The following is a 19,017-nucleotide window of genomic DNA, read 5'->3' on the forward strand; positions in this document are numbered from 1 at the left end:
CACGCAGCCACCATAACGGTGAGGAAGAAGACGCACTCTGTCTCCTAGAGATGAACGTACTTTGGTGCGAAAAGTGCAATTCAATCCCAGAACAACAGCAAAGGACCTTGTGACGATGCTGGAGAAAACCGGTATGAAAGTATCTATATCCACAGTAAAACGAGTCCTATATCGACATAACCAGAAAGGCCGCTCAGCAAGGAAGAAGCCACTGCTCCAAAACCGCTATAAAAAGGCCAAACTATGGTTTGCAACTGCACATGGGGACAAAGATTGTACTTTTTGAAGAAATGTACTCTGGTCTGATGAAACAAAAATAGAACTGTTTGGCCATAATGACCATTGTTATGTTTGAAGGAAAAAGGGGGATGCTTGCAAGTCCGGAGAAACACCATCCCATCATGAAGCACAGGGGTGGCAGCATCATGTTGTGGGGGTGCTTTGGCTGCAGGAGGGACTGAAGCAACATCAAGACATCAGTCAGGAAGTTAAAGCTTGGTCGCAAATGGGTCTTCCAAATGGACATGACCCACTATGGCTTCCAAAGTTGTGGCAAAATGGCTTAGGACAACAAATTATTCAAGGTATTGGAGTGGCATCACAAAGCCCGACCTAATCCAATGAAAATGGTGTTGGGCAGAACTGAAAAAGCGTGTGTGAGTAAGGAGGCCCTACAAACCTGACTCAGTTTACACGCTCTTCAGGAGGAAATGGGCCAAAATTCACCCAACTTTTGTGGGAAGCTTTGTGGAAGGCTACTGAAATGTTTGACCCCACGTTAAAAAATCTTAAAAGGCATGCTACCAAGTACTAATTGAGTGTATGTAAACTTCTGACCCACTGTGAATGTGATGAATGAAATAAAAGCTGAAATAAATCATTCTCTACTATTATTCTGACATTTCACTTTCTTAAAATAAAGTGGTGATCCCAACTGACCTAAGAGAGGGAATAATTTTTACTATGATTAAATGTCAGGAATTGTGAAAAACTGAGTTTAAATGTATTTGRCTAAGGTGTATGTAAACTTCAGACTTCAACTGTATATGCATACGGTACCATTTGAAAGGAAACATTTTGAAGTTTGTGGAAATGTGAAAGGAATGTAGGAGAATATAACACAATAGATCTAGTAAAAGATAATACAAAGAAAAATAAAATAATTGTACAATCTTTGAAATGCAAGAGAAAGGCCATAATGTATTATTACAGCCCAGGTGCAATTTAGATTATGGCCACTAGATGGCAGAAGTGTATGTGCAAAGTTTTAGACTGATCCAATGAACCATTGCATTTCTGTTCAATTCTTTTTTAAATCAAGACTGCCCAAATGTGCCTAATTTATTTATGAATAACTTTTCATTTTCAAAATTGTGCATTCTCCTCAAACAATAGTATGGTATTATTTCACTGTAGTAGCTACTGTAAATTGTACAGTGCAGTTAGATTAACACGAATTTAAGCTTTCTGCCAATATCAGATATGTCTATGTCCTGGGAAATATTCTTGTTACTTACAACCTAATGCTAATCGCATTAGCCTACGTTAGCTCAACCGTCCCGTGGAAGGGACACTGATCCTGAAGAAGTTTTAATGGAATGGTATCAAATAAATCAAACACATGGTTTCATGTGTTTGATGCCATTCCATTTGCTCCATTACAGATATTATTATGAGCAGTCCTCCCCTCAGCAGCCTAGTCCACATTTTTGTTTTATAACTAACCCATTGTTCTGTCTGTGGTACTGTATCTGGACAAGCCTGAGATCCGTTTAGTTCGCTTGAACGTTTGCTATGTTGCGGAACGGTTTGTACTGAACAACACGTTTACCCAAAACGTTCTTGAACCGACTGAGGTACGTTTGCTCCGGTTTGGTGGGTGTGGCTTAAAGTAATGAGTGTGTTTAAAGGGCAGTGGTACTGTTGATAGCGTTCCACCAACCAAATACAGTACAGTATGACAACACGTCCCCGTTCTTCAACTAGTCATTCAGTACAGCACCGTTTCCGCTCAATTGAGTGTTCCAGAACGTAAATGCCTACTGAAGGCAGCCCTGCTGTTTCATTTGTTTGAGTGACAACTGGAAAAGCCAATAAAATGAACACGCGGCATCGCCTATTGTCCAATCACCTTATTGGGAAAGGGAATATATGTACCATTGCCTATACGAACGACCTGGATGTAAAATGAGTAAGAAGCGCATTCGGGGGGAAATGGTTTAAATATCTATGAGAAAAACCCATAAGAGCATTCAGCCGCGTTGATGTTTTCTGGAAGGAACGGGAAAAAAACTATCTCTATTCCCTAACTATTTTGCATAGTGGAATGCAAACAAAACTGTCAAGTTTACATTTGTATCTACCGCAATTAAAATGAGCACTCGAGAATTTCGATTTGCTGAAGTTTTCTCGTACGAAAGCTTGGTACATGCAATGGCAGGAGCAGTGGTAAGTAAACTTTGTTTATGTGCATTGCCTTTTTTTAATAATAGGTTATTGCAGATTCTCTTTATTACATGAAAACAAGGGGCAGTATTTCTTTAAATTGTAAGCTGACAGGCCAATACTGCCAAACCTGTATCCCCTATAAATAAAGTTAGCCTAATATCAGCAAAAGTTCACATTTTGAAGACCCTACATTTGACAGTAGGCCTTTATGTTTTTAGGGGAGTGTGACAGCAATGACCGTTTTCTTCCCACTTGACACTGCAAGACTACGGCTGCAAGGTAAGGCTAGCTATATCTTTACGCCTTTGTGCCAAACTGAATAGAGGACATAAGATATCTCGGTGCAAGTCTCATATTCATATTCTCTCTGTTCTTCTTTTTCTATAGTGGATGAGAAGAGGAAAGCCAGGTCCACTCCTGCCATTCTGTCAGAGATTGTCAAGGAAGAGGGGTTGTGAGTAAACAAGAGCTCTGTCTCTGTCTTTCTCTCGCTCTGCTTTCTCTCTCTGCTCTTTTAGCCTTTTTTGTATTTGAACAGAATCAGCTGAGGTTGTGTCTGTCCCCCTGCCTGTCCTCTCTGCAGGCTGGCGCCCTACAGGGGCTGGCTCCCAGTGATCTGCAGTCTCTGCTGCTCCAACTTCGTCTACTTCTACTGCTTCCACAGCCTGAGAGCCAGCTGGCTCCGGGGACACAAGTCAACTCCAAGCAGAGACCTGCTAATGGGCACTGCTGCAGGTAGGCCTACATAAGACCATACGCTTGATACTAACTACCAAGTTATTAAGACGTAATAACCCTTGCTCAGAACAGTTCATGGATACACTGATTTCTTTTTCTCACTCCCATGCTCTCCTCTTCTCTCTGCAGGTTAGTGAACGTGCTTAATGAACACTCCACTGTGGGTTGTCATCACACGTACTCAGCTTCAGGGGGCAAAGTTTCCGCAATGAGGACATCGTCCCACTACTACTCAGCACATGGTAAGGCAGCTGCAGTTATGAGCGTTGGACCACAGATAAGTTGTAGAATTTTGTGCAGTATACATGTCTCTCTCTCCTCTCTCTGCTTCTCTCTCTCTCACACTCCAACCTCCTCTCTCTCAATCTCGTCTCATCTCTCTCCTCTTCTCGTCCGTTCGAATCTCTCTCTCTCTTGCTTCTCTCCTCCTCTTCTCTTTCTTCTCTCTCTTCTCCTCTCCGTTCCTCTCTTCATCTCCCCTCTTTCTCCCCCCTTTTCTCCCTCTTTCGTCCTCATCTCTCTCTCTCTCTTCCTCCTCTCATCTTCTCATCTCTCTCTCTCCGTCCTCTCTCTGTCTCTTCCTCCCTCTCTTCGTCTCTCTCTTCACTCTCTCTTCTCTCTCTTCTTCTTCTTCCTTCTCTCTCCTCTCTCTCCTTCCCTCTCTGTCGTCTTCAGGCTCATCCTCCCCCTCTATCTCTTCCACTCATCTTCTCTCTCTCCCTTCTCTTCTCCGCCCCTTCGTCCTCCTCTTCTCACTCCCTCTCCTTTCTCTCTCTCCTCTCACTCGATCTCTCATCTCTTCCTCCATCTCTCTTCTCGTCTCCTCTCGAGCATCGTATACAGACAGCGATACACACTCTCTCCCTTGTCCTTGGTCCTTTCCTTCCCTCTCCCTCTTATTCTTCCTTTTCTTTTTTCTTTTCACATCTTTGGTGATACTCTGTCTCCCTTCGATCTGTTTCTTTTGTTTTCCCTTTTTCTCTTTTTCTTTCAAACACGCAGGCAAACACACATTGTACTACTGTTGTCCTAGTCTGGTTTCTTTGTCACTATGTCAGATTGTCTCTAGGGTAAACAGTGTCCCTCTCTCCTCCCCTCAGATGCCTTTGTGCAGATCATTGAGGACGAAGGGGTGGGGGCCCTGTGGAACGGGACATTCCCCTCTCTCCTGCTGGTGCTCAACCCGGCTGTCCAGTTCATGATCTATGAGGGCTTGAAGAGGCAGATGAGAAGCTTGGTTCACAGAGAGGTAATGGGAGGGGGCGGAGGGATTACTTGCAAAGACGGGGGGAAATTATTGATGGGAATTGAATTCTCATTGATGGGGAAAAGCCCTTCAGTCCTCCCTCACTAACAAAAAAATGTGTAACAGAAAAGCAAAGCGGAATCATTAGCTTTATCTGTCAACCAGTACTTTTATTTTTTGTATGTAACCTTTATTTAACTAGGCAAGCCAGTTAAGTACAAATTCTTATTTACAATGATGGCCTACCAGAAGGCAAAAGGCCTCCTGCGGGGACAGGGGCTGGGATATAAAAATGTAATAAAAATTTAGGACAAAACACATCACGACAAGAGAGACACCAAAACACTACATAAAGAGAGACATAAGACAACAACACAGCATGGCAGAAACACATGAAAACACAGCATGGTAGCAACACAAAACATGGTACAAACATTATTGGGCACAGACAACAGCACAAAGGGCAAGAAGGTAGAGACAACAATACATCACGCGAAGCAGCCACAACTGTCAGTAAGAGTGTCCATGATTGAGTCTTTGAATGAAGAGATGGAGATAAAACTGTCCAGTTTGAGTTTTTTTGCTGCTCGTTCCAGTCGCTAGCTTCAGTGAACTGAAAAGAGGAGCGACCCAGGGATGTATGTGCTTTGGGGACCTTTAACAGAATGTGACTGGCAGAAAGCGTGTTGTATGTGGAGGATGAGGGCTGCAGTAGGTATCTCAGATAGGGGGGAGTTGAGGCCTAAGAGGGATTTATAAATATGCATCAGTACACATCTTGATTGAAAATATTGATTTAAAAAGTACAAATATTGACATTAACAAACACTTCCATTGTATTGGAAGTCATACCTCCAATATATAAAAATACCCTGGTATGCTGTATTATCATATACCTGCCCAACCCTATTTAAACTGGAACTAGCTGATCCTGATACTGTTTCTGTCCATTTCTCTAGCTGTTGTCTCTTGAGGTCTTTCTGATTGGTGCCATAGCCAAAGCAGTGGCCACCACAGTCACATACCCACTACAGACTGTACAGTCCATCCTGAGGGTAAGAACAGTGTGTGTATGTGATCATGCGTGTGTTTGTGTGAATGTTCCTCATGAAAAAGTACTACTGAATCACTTCTACCCAAGATCTACACAAAACCTGGTTTTGCTATTTATTTGAGATGTGTAGTAAACCAATAGTGATTTATGTAGTTATTTAAGTAGAAATGAGTGATTAAATTGGGGCGTTTCAAGACTTGTGAACACTATGTATTTCCTAGTTACTGTGTAACTACTGAGCTTTTGGGTATCTATTACTTAAAACCTACACATTCTACCACAATTCCTACATGTTCACTATTGAATTACTACTTAATGCCTACACATTCAGTGTGTAGTGGTGTCAGTACTGATTTGCTCCTGATACCTTTTCATTTCCTACATAAACCCTTTTGAATTACAAATGAAGACTGACACATTTACATCTGTTTGCCTATTCAAAATCCCTATTGACATCTTCTTGTGTCACTACTGTGTCTCTACTAGACTAGTGCACATGTAGTTATATCATCAAACAAGAAATGTTTATACAAATGTAATAGCAAAAAATATTACATGAATTACATATTAAATTAGATATTTACACTTTTTGTTAATCCTTGTCTATATTTAAAAATATAAAGACAAGTACAAGAAACAAACAATTATAAGCCATTGTCAATCCTCTGCTAACAGAAGTCACATAAGACAAACAAATAAATATTTGATAAACAATATTAATCTTACCAACAATGGCCTCCAGKCTTCTTATGTCGAGGGCCTCCTTGGTAACAGGTCAAAAGAGGTAAGTAGAATGGGTAAGTATTCCACTATGAACATACTGTACATCTGCATACAAACACACCTTATTAACATAGCTACATTTCAATGGTGCTAGCAAACAGCTCGGCTACCAACATCAAATAGTAAAACACTCTACCTGATTACTACTGGAAACACTACTGTTTTACCACTGAACACTACAAAACTCTACTTGTGTATCTTGAGTAGTGTGTAAACTACACATTCACTACACAATCCCTACACGGCTCTACATTGCCGCTAATGCACAAATAGGTTCTGTGTAGTAATTCTGTAGTACTCTTTCATGAGGGGCTGTCTGTCTGTCCTGTGACTGTGTATGAGTGTGTCTGTCAGTTTGGATGTTGCGTTTTAGTGCTCTGCTGTGAACATTGGGCTGTCCCAATGTTTAGTGTTATTCCAGTGGAATAAGCTCTCCGTGTGTTAATTTCACTGCTCGTTATCTGCATCTCGTTCTCAGTTCGGTCAACACACGCAGCACACAGACGGATCACCATTGCTGAACAGCCTGAGAAGTGTGATGCATCTGCTGATCAATAGAGTGAGGTTGGTCCACACACACACCTGCCTACCTTATTTCAACATTTTATTTACCAAGCACCATGACTGCTACCACACCCAGCCTTAGTCAGTGGTTGCGTTCCAGGTTGTCTTAATGCCGTCGTGCTGTGCATCTCAGAGGATTCTTATACCATATTAATGTGTTTCCTGAGATGTCAAACACTTCTCCAGGCGTTGTGAGATCTGATCATATGTGCAGCACCATTGCAATTAAGACTACCTGGAACGCAGCCAATGCCTTCATCTCCTACATATTCTGTTTTTCGACGCTCTCTCCCACCATTAGGAAGAATGGTATGCTGGGCCTGTTCAAAGGCCTGGAAGCTAAACTCCTACAGACTGTCCTGACCGCTGCCCTCATGTTCCTGCTCTACGAGAAGATTGCCAGCAGCACTTTCAGGGTCATGGGAGTGAAGAGGCCTGCGTCCAGCCACTAGCCTGTCTGTTACATCAGACATCCGATCCCATATTGCTCCCTATCTGTCCCCCCCGTAGCCCTAACCCCTCAATGTTGGCATGTCTAAAGGGTCTGGATAGGTATAAGCAGTGTAGCTAGGGGTAAATCTTCCACCGTATTGCTTCTATCTTACATATATGCAAGCGTCAAAGGGTTAGGGCCAAAGGGAGGGGAAGGGATCGAACTGAGACCAGCTGAGACTGTACCAGAGATATTAGAGAAAGGATGAGATACCAGTCCCATTGGGCAATGAATGGAGTAATGTATAACGCTTCATCCAGAAGACTGTCGACCAATCACTTGGTCCACGCGGTGCATTCTGGGCTACTCTGGGACAAGAAGAGCTCTCCTTCAAACAGTGAATGGGAGTCAATTGGGCGCTAGCTCAAAATCCCCAAATTAGCATGAATAACCCAAACATTTTTCCTAACCTTAATTCTCCTAATCTGCTGCGTAAATTCTCCTAACCTGCTACGAAAACCCAAATCTGACGTTCATTTGACAAAAGCTGTATCCCTTCTAGCCATGACCGAGCTCTCCTTGTCCCAGGTTTTTTGTCTATTTATTTTTCTGTAACTGCCATTTTTGTGGAAGTAGACACCACTTGTTCCTCAGACTCCTGTGGATTTCACCATTTTGTACTTTCTATGTTCTTCTAAGATTAGCTGCTTAACTAAATCCACAAATTATTTAGTGATGCATTGTTGCTCTATTCAAATCACAGAGAATTTTTTTCATTGTGTCATTAACTGTCTCTCTGACAAAGTATAGAATAATTAAGGGATGTAATTAAATGCATTTTTGTACAGTGCCATGTCATGGATTCTCAGAAAGGTATAAATAAATGTTGCTTCTCAAATAAGTACATTTKAGTTTTTTTTACCATATGCATTCACTGTCATTTTCAGATTGTCATTTTAAAAAATCTGTTTATCCTCTGATTTGCGTACTTCCTTTTACTGATGTGGAGCTTTTTTTTTTTTTTTTCCCAGTAATATAATTTTGGACCAGTAGATGGGGTCACAGCCCCACAAAATAATAAAGGTTTAAAATGTAGCGTTTACTACGGTGCTATATGTTTAATCAAATTATTGGTATGTATTCCGTTTAACTATAAAATGTTCGAGTTAACAAAGCATATTTTTATCCACATGTATGCTATTTTAATCTGTTTCACGTCATACGTATGCGTCGGCCGGAAATTGAATTTCCATCGCCTCTTGTTTTTGTTCCCAGTTAGATTCTGTTCAGCAGCTGGGTTAGGTAGGCTTTTTGTGTTCGATATTTACGAAATATTTGGTTAGTTTGAACAACTTTAATATCAATTCAAACGGTGTTTGGACAATAACGCAGAGCCATGTCTAAACGCGCTTCTTTTCACACACAACTGTCCTCCATCATGGAAATATTGTCTAGAACCGCAATGGCTCATGTGTGCAAACTGGTTGACGACGAATACGCGGGAATTTCTTTAGAAAATGAGGCTCTCACTGATAAATTGCATAATCTGGAAWGTGAACTGACAATTGTGAAAAGCACAGCTCCCAAGCTGGCTGGAAACTATCGCTCTGTTGGTGTTCAAACTGGTGAAACTATCACCAGAATAGACAGAGGTATGTTGTGGTCCTTTGATAATGCATACATGACAAGGAGGAGGATGCATGTTGTTGACAAGAATGCATGCACAATGGGGATTTTATAGTCTTCATTCCTTTCCCTTTTAGTCTATTCGTCCTATAGGGGCCACTGTTTTCAATGTGTTTGACACAATATTCCCAAGTGCCAATTCAGTTCTGCATTCTCTTCCAGGGCTAAACGGGTCCCCCACCATCGAAGGAATATTTGGGAAGGAATGGTGCCTTGATCTATGGAACCATGGGGATCCCTACAACACAGAGAACAGTCCGCAACACATTGCAAAAGTGAGTGAGTAGACTGAGGACAGTTTCCCTTGCCTCATCCGCTGTTCTTCATCTGCACTGATATGAGAAAACACTAGGCAGGATTGTGGAAACCAACAGAGGACTCAGACTTACCAGAGGACATGCTGTCAGATGCCCAGCTCTTTGAAATTAGTGAATCAGAGGCTCCCCTACATTATTGACACTTACCCCTTCTGTCATGTTTAGAAGTCTTATTCCTTCAATGCATTTTGTTATTTAGTGTCTGCATTTTTCAAGTGGCTCTAAAAATATTTGTCTTATTCTCATAGTCAACAGGGGCGCCTTCAGGCCAAGCTGACGTTAAAGAGGAGGATTGTGAGGTGGAAATCATAAACAGCAGAGACCAACAGGAAAGACCAACAATAATTTTAGATGGTAAGTTGTTAGAGGTTTTAACCTGAGATGTTTGAATTGCCTGGCTGGTGTAGTGCTAAATTGCATAGGTTTAACTGTATGCGTTTGATGATATGCACAGTTATAAGACACTGTGACCCTCTCTTATTTGGTCATCGTGGAGGTTGGACATTGTTTTTCATGAATAGGTGGACAGGCAATCGAAGCCACAACTCGTATGTGTATTCTTCTTTTTGTCTTTTCTCTGTTGCTTCAGGAGATGACGACTTATTGGACAATGGAAGAGAAGGGCCCTCCAATGAGTATCCATCCTTTGATTCCTTCCGCCAGGACAGGCCAGGGAGACGGGATAAACAGGTACTGGAGATGTCAACTACGGATGTCTCCACAGGACACACTTTACGTTTCATATCCATCGACGGAGTGGAGGAGGAATATGGCGAACATGTCTTTCCCATTGAGGAYGATGAGACAAATGAGTTCCTACCAGACGATACCGAGCTGTTGCCCAACGAAGCACAAGATGAACACATCACAAAGCCAACGTATGCAAAGAAGTCTTTAGCAAAGTCAAAAAGCAAAGCTGGAAAGACTGCTGGGAAGACTAAGACTTTCAGTTACTTTAACAGGTTTAACTTGCACTCCCATAGTAAATCCGACACAAACAAGTTAAGTTGCGTGATTTGTAAGAAGACTTTCTTGCGGCAGAACCATCTGACGATGCATATGAAATCTCACAARTCRCTGTACTGCAGTGTGTGTAAGAACTRTTATCCTGGGAAAACTCAGCTCAAAAAACACAAATGTGTTGCTCCCGATTATCTGGCCTCGAACACCTCGAAGTACTTTTGCCATTACTGCGGCAAGTCTTTCAGCTGTCCGTCAAGCCTGAGGATACACCACCTGGTGCACACTGGAGAGAGACCCCACACGTGCACTGTCTGCGGGAGAGGATTCACACAGAAGGGCAATCTGAAATGTCACATGCGCCTTCACACTGGTGAGAAACCGTTCAAATGCCTCACATGCGAAATTGGTTTCACCCAGAAAGTATACCTCACTCAGCACTTGGCCAAAGCTCACGGTCAAAAGGAAGATAATAAGAAAAAGAAGGCGCAAGTGCACAAATGTTCTAAGTGTCAGTTGTCTTTCGTCAATCAGCAACTGCTCCAAACACACATGACTGTTCATAAAAATAAATGAAGTATTTTTGGTTGATTGCAATACTCTTGACTTAAAGGGGCAAGCTGCAGTTGCTACATCTATTTTGGGACTTAGAAATGATGTACTCATTTATTGTTGAATATAACTTATTAATGCCTCATGAGCTTAGTTGAACTGTTGTACCCCATCAGAACTCAAAATAAACACTTAACATTTGTCATTTAGCAGACGTTCTTATCCAGAGCAACTTACAGGAGCAATTAGGGTTAAGTGCCTTGATCAAGGGCACATSGACAGATTTTTCACCTTGTCAGCTCTGGCATTCAATCCAGTGACCTTTCGGTTACTAGGCCAACACTCTTAACCACTAGGCTGCCACCCTAAATAGCCTCAAAACATGGATAAAACCATTTTGATGGTCAGTCCTTGCATCGATAGCTCTATGAATAAGTTGTTAGCCTACATTTCTCCAGGCCSAGCCGTCTGCTTTTTACCCAAACGTGTGGGGAGGCCTCTATCTGAACCGCTGATTGCGTGCCTGCTCTGCTCAAACTGGAGAACCAAATACTGTCTAAATGTATGTCATACTTCACAATATTCTAGTGACCTTGTCAAGGGGTTTGGACGCTGGACATGGGAGTCCCAGTCGGGAGACCCCCCCCTCCCCCAAATACACTACAGTATGTTGTAGGCTTTATTTGTCTGAATTCGCTACAACACTAACGGTGTATTAGGTATGATTTACCTACAATAAAAGTAAATTGAAGTTTTATTTTGCAAAGAACGTGGCGCATGAGTATTGCACAGTTCATAAGTACTGTAATGTTTACCTACCACTAGCCTGTTCTATATTTTAGGCTCAAGGAATTAACCTGCCAATGTTTGATGCAAGATGGCAGTTGGTACTGTATCTGCATTGTCCTCTATACATTGGTACAAATGACATAAGATATCATTAAATGGATGTTTTCAAGTTCTGTTCCTAGCAGTGCATTTTATACTTGTTTTGTACATAATGCTTCCATGAGTGTCAGTTGTTTTTCTGGAATATATTCATTTGCTTTCATAATTAAAACAGCATTAAGGGTATAACATTTCAATCATTTAATCATTGCCATGTTTACATTTTTATAACATATGGAATACAAATGTAATGTGAGTACAAATAAGTAAATGTATTACTGTACCCATTTAATTCATTACAGAAAATTATTTGGCACACGTTTACGTGACCGGTCTACTACACTGGCATTCTTCACAGTAGCACAAACAACTGGTATCAGGACCACCACTGTTTAGCACAAACAGTACATGTCTTTAGAGATACTTCAAAAATGTCTAGTCTCTTGCCAATTGTGTGACAACAAGGCAGTGTGTGTGCAATCCTACAATCAGAGCAGAGGGAAAACTTGAATGAAACAGTTATCTGCCATGTAGTGAAGAGTAACAGCTTGGTCATTAGGGCACACAGTAGCGCAAAACAGTTAACTTTTWAAAAATCTACCTACTGAAAACCATGATTACAATACGGCTAAAGATGTTTCAGTTGCCAGTTTTCAAAACAAGKTTGAAATGTAAATAAAATACAATTAATTGAAACATTGGTGTGTGTTAAAACCGTGTTTATAGGTGTAGCTCTTCCCACAGTCGACACAGCTATAAGGCTTCTCCCCGGTGTGACTCCGGAGATGGACATTCAACGAGCTCTTCTGAGAGAAACTCTTCCCACACTCTGTGCAACTGTAAGGTTTCTCCCCAGAGTGTGTACGCTGATGCAGCTTCAGGTAMGTCTTCTGAGCAAAGCGCTTCCCGCAAACGGTGCAGCCAAACGGTTTCTCTCCGGAGTGGCGTCTGATGTGGACTTTCAAGTAGCTCAAATAACCAAAGCTCTTCCCACAAAACAAACAGTCAAACTGCTGCTTCAGGTCTTTTCCAGTTCCCTGCTGGTGGCTTGGACGGTTTCTTGGTGCGTATGTGTTGCGGGGAGGATAGTCCATGTACATCCCATCGACTGTGTCAGGGCCAGGCTCTGCTGTGTGGTCAACCAGACCAGCCAGAGTGGGGTCTTCYATGAGACTCTCAATGGATGTGGGCTGCTCTGTGTCAGGCTGTACCTGATGGCTGCCTGTAGGGTATGTGTTCAAGTCCCCCTTGTATAGGTGAAGTTGACTGGCAGCTGCTCTCTCTACTGCTGGAGCATCCTCCACAGCTACGCTCCCTGTACAGTACAAATGAAAACAAATCAATACCGGCATCACAGCTGTGAAACAATTCAATAACCAGTCCCATATAGGGCTATTGCAGTGACCGTATTACTGCCACACCGGCAGTCATGAGTCACAACTGCAGTAAAATTAGTAGTACCCAACTCATCAGGTCCTAATGGTCTGGTACTCAGGGCCCTACTTTGTCTCTAACCACTCTGACACCAATGCAAATGCAGTTGAAAATCACATCAAGTCAGAAGTTTACATACACTAAGTTGACTGTGCCTTTAAACAGCTTGGAAAATTCCAGAAAATGTTGTCATGGCTTTAGAAGCTTCTGATAGGCTAATTGACATMATTWGAGTCAATTGGAGGTGTACCTGTGGWTGTATTTCAAGGCCTACCTTCAAACTTAGTGCCTCTTTGCTTKACATCATGGGAAAATCAAAAGAAATCAGYSAAGACCTCAGAAAATAAATTGTAGACCTCCACAAGTCTGGTTCATCCTTGGGAGCAATTTCCAAACGCCTGAAGGTACCATGTTCATCTGTACACACAATAGTACACAAGTATAAACACCATGGGACCACGCAGCCATCATACCACTCAGGAAGGAGACGCGTTCTGTCTCCTAGAGATGAACATACTTTGGTGCGAAAAGTGCAAATCAATCCCAGCACAACAGCAAGGGACCTTGTGAAGATGCTGGAGGAAACAGGTACAAAAGTATCTATATCCACAGTAAAATGAGTCCTATATCGACATAACCTGAAAGACCGCTCAGCAAGGAAGAAGCCACTGCTCCAAAACCACCATAAAAAAGGCCAGACTACGGTTTGCAACTGCACATGGGGACAAAGATCGTACTTTTTGGAGAAATGTACTCTGGTCTGATGAAACAAAAATAGAACTGTTTGGCCATAATGACCATCGTTATGTTTGGAGGAAAAATGGGGACGCTTGCAAGCCGAAGAACACCATCCCAACCATGAAGCACGGGGAGTGGCAGCATCATGTTGTGGAGGTGCTTTGCTGCCGGAGGGACTGGTACACTTCACAAAATAGATGGCATCATGAGGTAGGAMAATTATGTGGATATATTGAAGCAACATCTCAAGACATCAGTCAGGAAGTTAAAGCTTGGTCGCAAATGGGTCTTCCAAATGGACAATGACCCCAAGCATACTTCCAAAGTTGTGGCAAAATGGCTTAAGGACAACAATGTCAAGGTATTGGAGTGGCCATCACAAATCCCGGACCTCAATCCTACAGAAAATTTGTGGGCAGAACTGAAAAAGCGTGTGTGAGCAAGGAGGCCTACAAACCTGATTTAGTTACACCAGCTCTGTCAGGAGGAATGGGMCAAAATTCACCCAACTTATTGTGGGAAGCTTGTGGAAACATTTGACACAAGTTAAACAATTTAAAGGCAATGCTACCAAATACTAACTGAGTTTATGTAAACTTCTGACCCACTGGGAAGGTGATGAAAGAAATAAAAGCTGAAATAATTAATTCTCTCTACTATTATTCTGACATTTCACATTCTTAAAATAAAGTGGTGATCCTAATTGACCTAAGGCAGGAAATGTTTACTTGGATTAAAATGTCAGGAATTGTGAAAAACTGAGTTTAAATGTATATGGCTAAGGTGTATGTAAACTTCAGACTTCAACTGTATATCTTTGGACTTCTAAGGCTTGTATCATTCACAACGAAAGTTGCCAAATAACTCTAAATCTGTTTCAAATGATCCATTTTACACTCACCATAGCCACTTCATATGTGCACATCCATTCTATTCAGGTAACTTCAATTATATTCTTCTTACTATAAAATCATAATATAAAGTAATGGCACAGATCTTATAAGCACATATTGTCTGCTAAATGAACACGCCTATGGCATGGTGCATAGCCAGATAACATACAGTTGGCCAACTCATTCTGTTCTTCTGAAATACATTTTTTCATATAATGTTTCTTTAGACCTGTCATAAATTCATTATTTTAGGTTGTGGTGTGTAGTCAATTGATGTATTCAACTTTTTTTAAATGCAGACATTCCAAAGGCGCGCATCAGAGGCTTGTACGAGTGGAGCCTGGAGATGCTAAACGTATTTATGTTATTTAACAGTCAATTACCGTGAGACGAGCTGACTTTCGCATGACAATAACAGGCTGACAAAATGTAATCACCGCCACAGTCCCTTAACAAGTCATAGTAGCATACAACTCTTATCCAGAGACATACAATTGCAACCTTCCTTCATGAAAGGATGTCATTTATTTTACATATGAATGAGCTGTCCGAATTTCAATGATCACGACACACATACTTTTTCTGTTGCTTGCATGTCCCCTCTGCTGGTCCACTGGCTGATCCTCAAACAGCTCTTCTTTGATAAACACCAAGTCAGGCTCATTGTCCACCAAGTCTACTGCCTACACAAGACAGGTGAGTGACCGTTACTAGACAACACATGGTTCTTTTTTATTCTGAATGTAACAGAAGCACCTTTGTAACCTTCATTGTAATCCGAAAGTATAACCCTTCCCAGTCCCAATTCACTCCTTAACCCTTTCCCTAGGCCCTAACCCTTTGATCTGAATGGTCTGGATAGGTATAAACACTCAGCTTCCACCACATTGCTTGGTCTTTAATCTTACGGATCTGCAAACATCAAATCGGTAGGACTATTGTCAGGGGAAGGGAGCAAATTGGGACAGCCTGGCTAGCAGATGCACTATTCAAGAATATTAATAAATCTGACCTGAGTGACCTCATCATCGCCCAAGATTGCCGATCCAATTGTTGTCTCTTTATCCTGATGGATGGACTCCCCATCTCTCCATAGATCCATGCACCAGTCCTTACCAAAGACACCCTCTATCGCGGGGGCAGACTGCCTCTCTGAAAATGGAAGCGTCTATCATGAATATACTGACCGTGGCTGAGCCAGCCCCCATTCATCTTCTCATTAAACAGCTCTGCAAGCGTTATAACGTTAAAATATGTTACTCACCAAATATGCCTGCCCTGCCTGCAACTATCGCCATTTACTGCCGTTACGCCCGGTATGTACTTCCAAAAAAGGTCTAAATAAAAATCGATAAGCAACCGGAAGAAAATAATTAAGTATTGTTTTTTGACCCGAAGAGGTGCCTATTGGTAGCTCTTCCAGGTCAAAAACAATACATAGAAAAAATGTCCGGTTGCTTATACATTTTTATTTAGACCGTTTTTGGAAGTACATACATGCTTGCAGAGTTGTCTACTGAGAAGATGAATAGAAGCTTTGTGGGCAAAGAGGAGATTGTCATATCAAATAAGACTGTATTTGTCATGTGTTCGTAAACACGTGTAGACTAATTGTTAAATGCTTGCGTACATGTTGTCGCCTGCAACTGTGTTAAAACCGGTTAAAACAGTGCAGTAACTGTATAATTTGTATTTTTGAAATGTTTTTTGATATGAAAGTAGAGAGCTTTATGTTTCTAGAACTGTACCGCAATTGAGAAGTTGCTGACCTTTTCCAAAATAATGATACAAGGAATAAATACACAGTGAATAACGTGTAAAAAAATAACATGGCTATATACAGTGAATACCAGTACTGATTCGATGTGCAGGGGTATGACGTAATTAAGGTAGCTATGTACATATAGGTAGCGGTAAAGTGACTAGGCAACGGGATAGATAATAAACCGTGGCAGCAGCGTGTGTGTCGAGTGTGAAAGTGTGTGGGCTTATGTAGTGTGTATGTTGGRGTGTAAGTATGTGTGTGGATAGAGTCCAATGTGTGTATAGAGTTGGTGCAAGAGAGTTAGTGCAAAAAAGGTTCAATGCAGSTAGGCCGGGTAGCCATTTGATTAGCTATTTAGAAGTCTTGTTGGTTTCAGACTTGGTGCACTGGTACCACTTTCCATGCGGTCGCAGAAAACGGTTTATATCGCTTGGGTGGCTGGCATCAGACACATTTTGGGTTCTTCCTCTGACACTGCCTGGTGTAGAGGTCCTCGGGTGAACAGGAGGGGACTAAGCACACAACCCTGAGGGGCCACGGTGTTGATGGTCAGTGTGGCAGATGTGTTGTTGCCTACCCTCACCGCCTGGGGGCGGCCAGTCAAGAAGTCCAGGAACCAGTTGCTGACCTCCCAGGGTCCTGAGCTTGGAGGGGACTATGATGTTGAATGCTGAGCTGTAGTTTAACAAACGGTTAAATTACCATACACCTTTACAGGGTTAGGGTTCCGACACGGACCAATGTCCATGTCACAGCGCTCGTTTACGGAAAACAGCTGGAAGACAGAGGCGTACCTGTGCTAATTAACCTTCGCCATCTGTGTCTCCGAACACATTCGTGTAAACGGAAGATGGACGCCACAAACATGTTGTCGCCTGCAACTGTGTTAAAACCGGTTAAAACAGTGCAGTAACTGTATAATTTGCATTTGTGAAATGTTTTTTGATGTAATATGAAAGTAGAGAGCTTTATGTTTCTAGAACTGTACCGCAATTGAGAATTGAGTCACGTTTAGATGGAGTAACGTTATTTGGCTGTTTGTCCGACGTCACATAAAAAGTTATCAAAACTAACAATGTACTGATTACATCACCCAAAGAATAGCCCGCAATTACACAGAATGTGTGCAGCTAATTGCGGGCTATTCTTTGGGTGCTGAAATCACTAGTTGTATCTAAATTCTGCCCACACTAGTCTTAACTCGTTAATCGTGGAATGTATTTTCATCGGCTACAGTAGCAAGCTAGCTAACGTTACCGTCTAAAAATGCTCACCTCGGTTCTCTGTTGCTCGATGCGTAAATATTTGTCCCGAGACCTGAACTCCATTCTGACAACGGCTGGCAATGACCCTTTTACGCTCGTGCAGTTTTACAGTCTTTAATTCAATCTCTAGCAGATAACATTTCTTCTTTAATGCCTCGTTCTCATTCATGTGTTGGGATATTTCAGAACGGAGAACGGCCGAGCACTCGTCGACAAGTTTACCGATTTCAACCACAGCAGCTTTGCTTAGCATTTCCATAATGCAAGATAACTGGTTCTGAAAACTTCCCCGATTTATCATCGTATTCATGGTTTTGTTTTAAAAAGAAACTAAGTCCAACGTGTATGATAGGCTGGCGATATTAATAAAATGGAATAATAATAGACATTGATTGGGTGGCTAGCTAGCTGAAATAGACCAGGGATAAGAGAAATTACGAGATAGGAATCCCATTGGCCAAAGAACTGCGAATGTATAAAGCCTCACCCATCAGACTTCCGACCAATCGCGTTTAAGTTGTCATGCTGCGTCACGCGGTTGCTAAACTGATCGTCACGCAATCCCTTCTCAAAGTCGGGGTATGCCTATTTTCCTCGAAAGTACGATGCAAAAGCTATACGATATTACTGATAAGTTAATTATCTCACATCTCCGAAAATATTTTTTATGTTGTACTTCTTGTCTAAATTCATGCTAATGTTGGGGGTTTAGAGCTAGCCCAATTGACTCCCATTCACTCCTTGAAGGAGAGCTCTCCTTGTCCCAGAATCGCCCAGAATGCACCGCGCGGCTCATTGCCGACGCATGGGCATCGTAGACAATGGGCTGTAATATGAATGCAATGGAGTTTCCCATCTTCTCAAAAATATCTCTGAATAGACCTCTCGCTCATCTATTGAGCGAGAGAATCTAAACATTACCGCTTTGAATTGTGGGATACTTTACCGTAAATCCCATAAGTAAAGGTCACGGCCACATTTTTGTTGTGCTTTAATTCATGGTTTACGTCAAATATCCCACAATCCAATGCGGTAATGTTTAGATCCAATTAAAAACTACACCCTTGGCAATCGGCTGTTACTTTCACGGCTATATTTCACCTCCAAAACCGATTTCAAATGAGGAAAACGATATCCAGGCTGTATCACATCCGGCCGTGATTTGGAGTCCCATAGGGCGGCGCACAATTGGCCCAGCGTCGTCCGGGTTTGGCCGTCATTGTAAATAAGAATGTGTTCTTAACTGGCTTGCC

The 19,017-nt window shown here is 41.9% G+C and overlaps 3 protein-coding genes across 6 annotated transcripts; 2 read left to right on the plus strand and 1 right to left on the minus strand.

The window, feature by feature from the left end:
- Positions 1–1,306: 1,306 nt before the first annotated feature.
- On the plus strand, positions 1,307–3,422 carry LOC111980648 (peroxisomal membrane protein PMP34-like). The gene is made up of 5 exons (XM_070449216.1): positions 1,307–2,448; positions 2,667–2,727; positions 2,836–2,902; positions 3,032–3,183; positions 3,316–3,422. Exons 1-5 carry the CDS (start codon positions 2,374–2,376, stop codon positions 3,318–3,320), a joined length of 360 nt encoding a protein of 119 aa, XP_070305317.1. The 5' UTR covers positions 1,307–2,373; the 3' UTR covers positions 3,321–3,422.
- A 3,858-nt stretch (positions 3,423–7,280) lies between these two features.
- On the plus strand, positions 7,281–11,739 carry LOC111980633 (zinc finger protein 649). Of its 3 annotated transcripts, none has more exons than XM_024011475.2 (4): positions 7,281–8,399; positions 9,115–9,227; positions 9,518–9,623; positions 9,859–11,739. In XM_024011475.2, the coding sequence occupies exons 1-4, from the start codon at positions 8,381–8,383 to the stop codon at positions 10,803–10,805; spliced, it is 1,185 nt and encodes a 394-aa protein (XP_023867243.1). In that variant the 5' UTR covers positions 7,281–8,380; the 3' UTR covers positions 10,806–11,739. The 3 variants fall into 3 exon arrangements, with proteins under 3 accessions (XP_023867243.1, XP_070305305.1, XP_023867242.1); XM_070449204.1 differs by lacking the exon at positions 7,281–8,399 and adding an exon at positions 8,444–8,918 and having other exon boundaries at positions 9,862–11,739; XM_024011474.2 differs by lacking the exon at positions 7,281–8,399 and adding an exon at positions 8,447–8,918.
- A 116-nt stretch (positions 11,740–11,855) lies between these two features.
- On the minus strand, positions 11,856–18,853 carry LOC111980636 (zinc finger protein 24). 2 transcript variants are annotated; one of them, XM_024011478.2, is made up of 4 exons: positions 17,774–18,853; positions 15,747–15,886; positions 15,312–15,417; positions 11,856–12,984 (listed from the first exon to the last, which is right to left on the minus strand). In XM_024011478.2, the coding sequence occupies exons 1-4, from the start codon at positions 18,072–18,074 to the stop codon at positions 12,356–12,358; spliced, it is 1,176 nt and encodes a 391-aa protein (XP_023867246.1). In that variant the 5' UTR covers positions 18,075–18,853; the 3' UTR covers positions 11,856–12,355. The 2 variants fall into 2 exon arrangements, with proteins under 2 accessions (XP_023867246.1, XP_070305306.1); XM_070449205.1 differs by lacking the exon at positions 17,774–18,853 and adding an exon at positions 17,294–17,577.
- Between the last annotated feature and the right edge of the window lie 164 nt (positions 18,854–19,017).

The sequence above is a fragment of the Salvelinus sp. IW2-2015 genome, linkage group LG20 (assembly GCF_002910315.2).
Source record: "Salvelinus sp. IW2-2015 linkage group LG20, ASM291031v2, whole genome shotgun sequence".
Lineage (NCBI taxonomy): Eukaryota > Metazoa > Chordata > Actinopteri > Salmoniformes > Salmonidae > Salvelinus > Salvelinus sp. IW2-2015.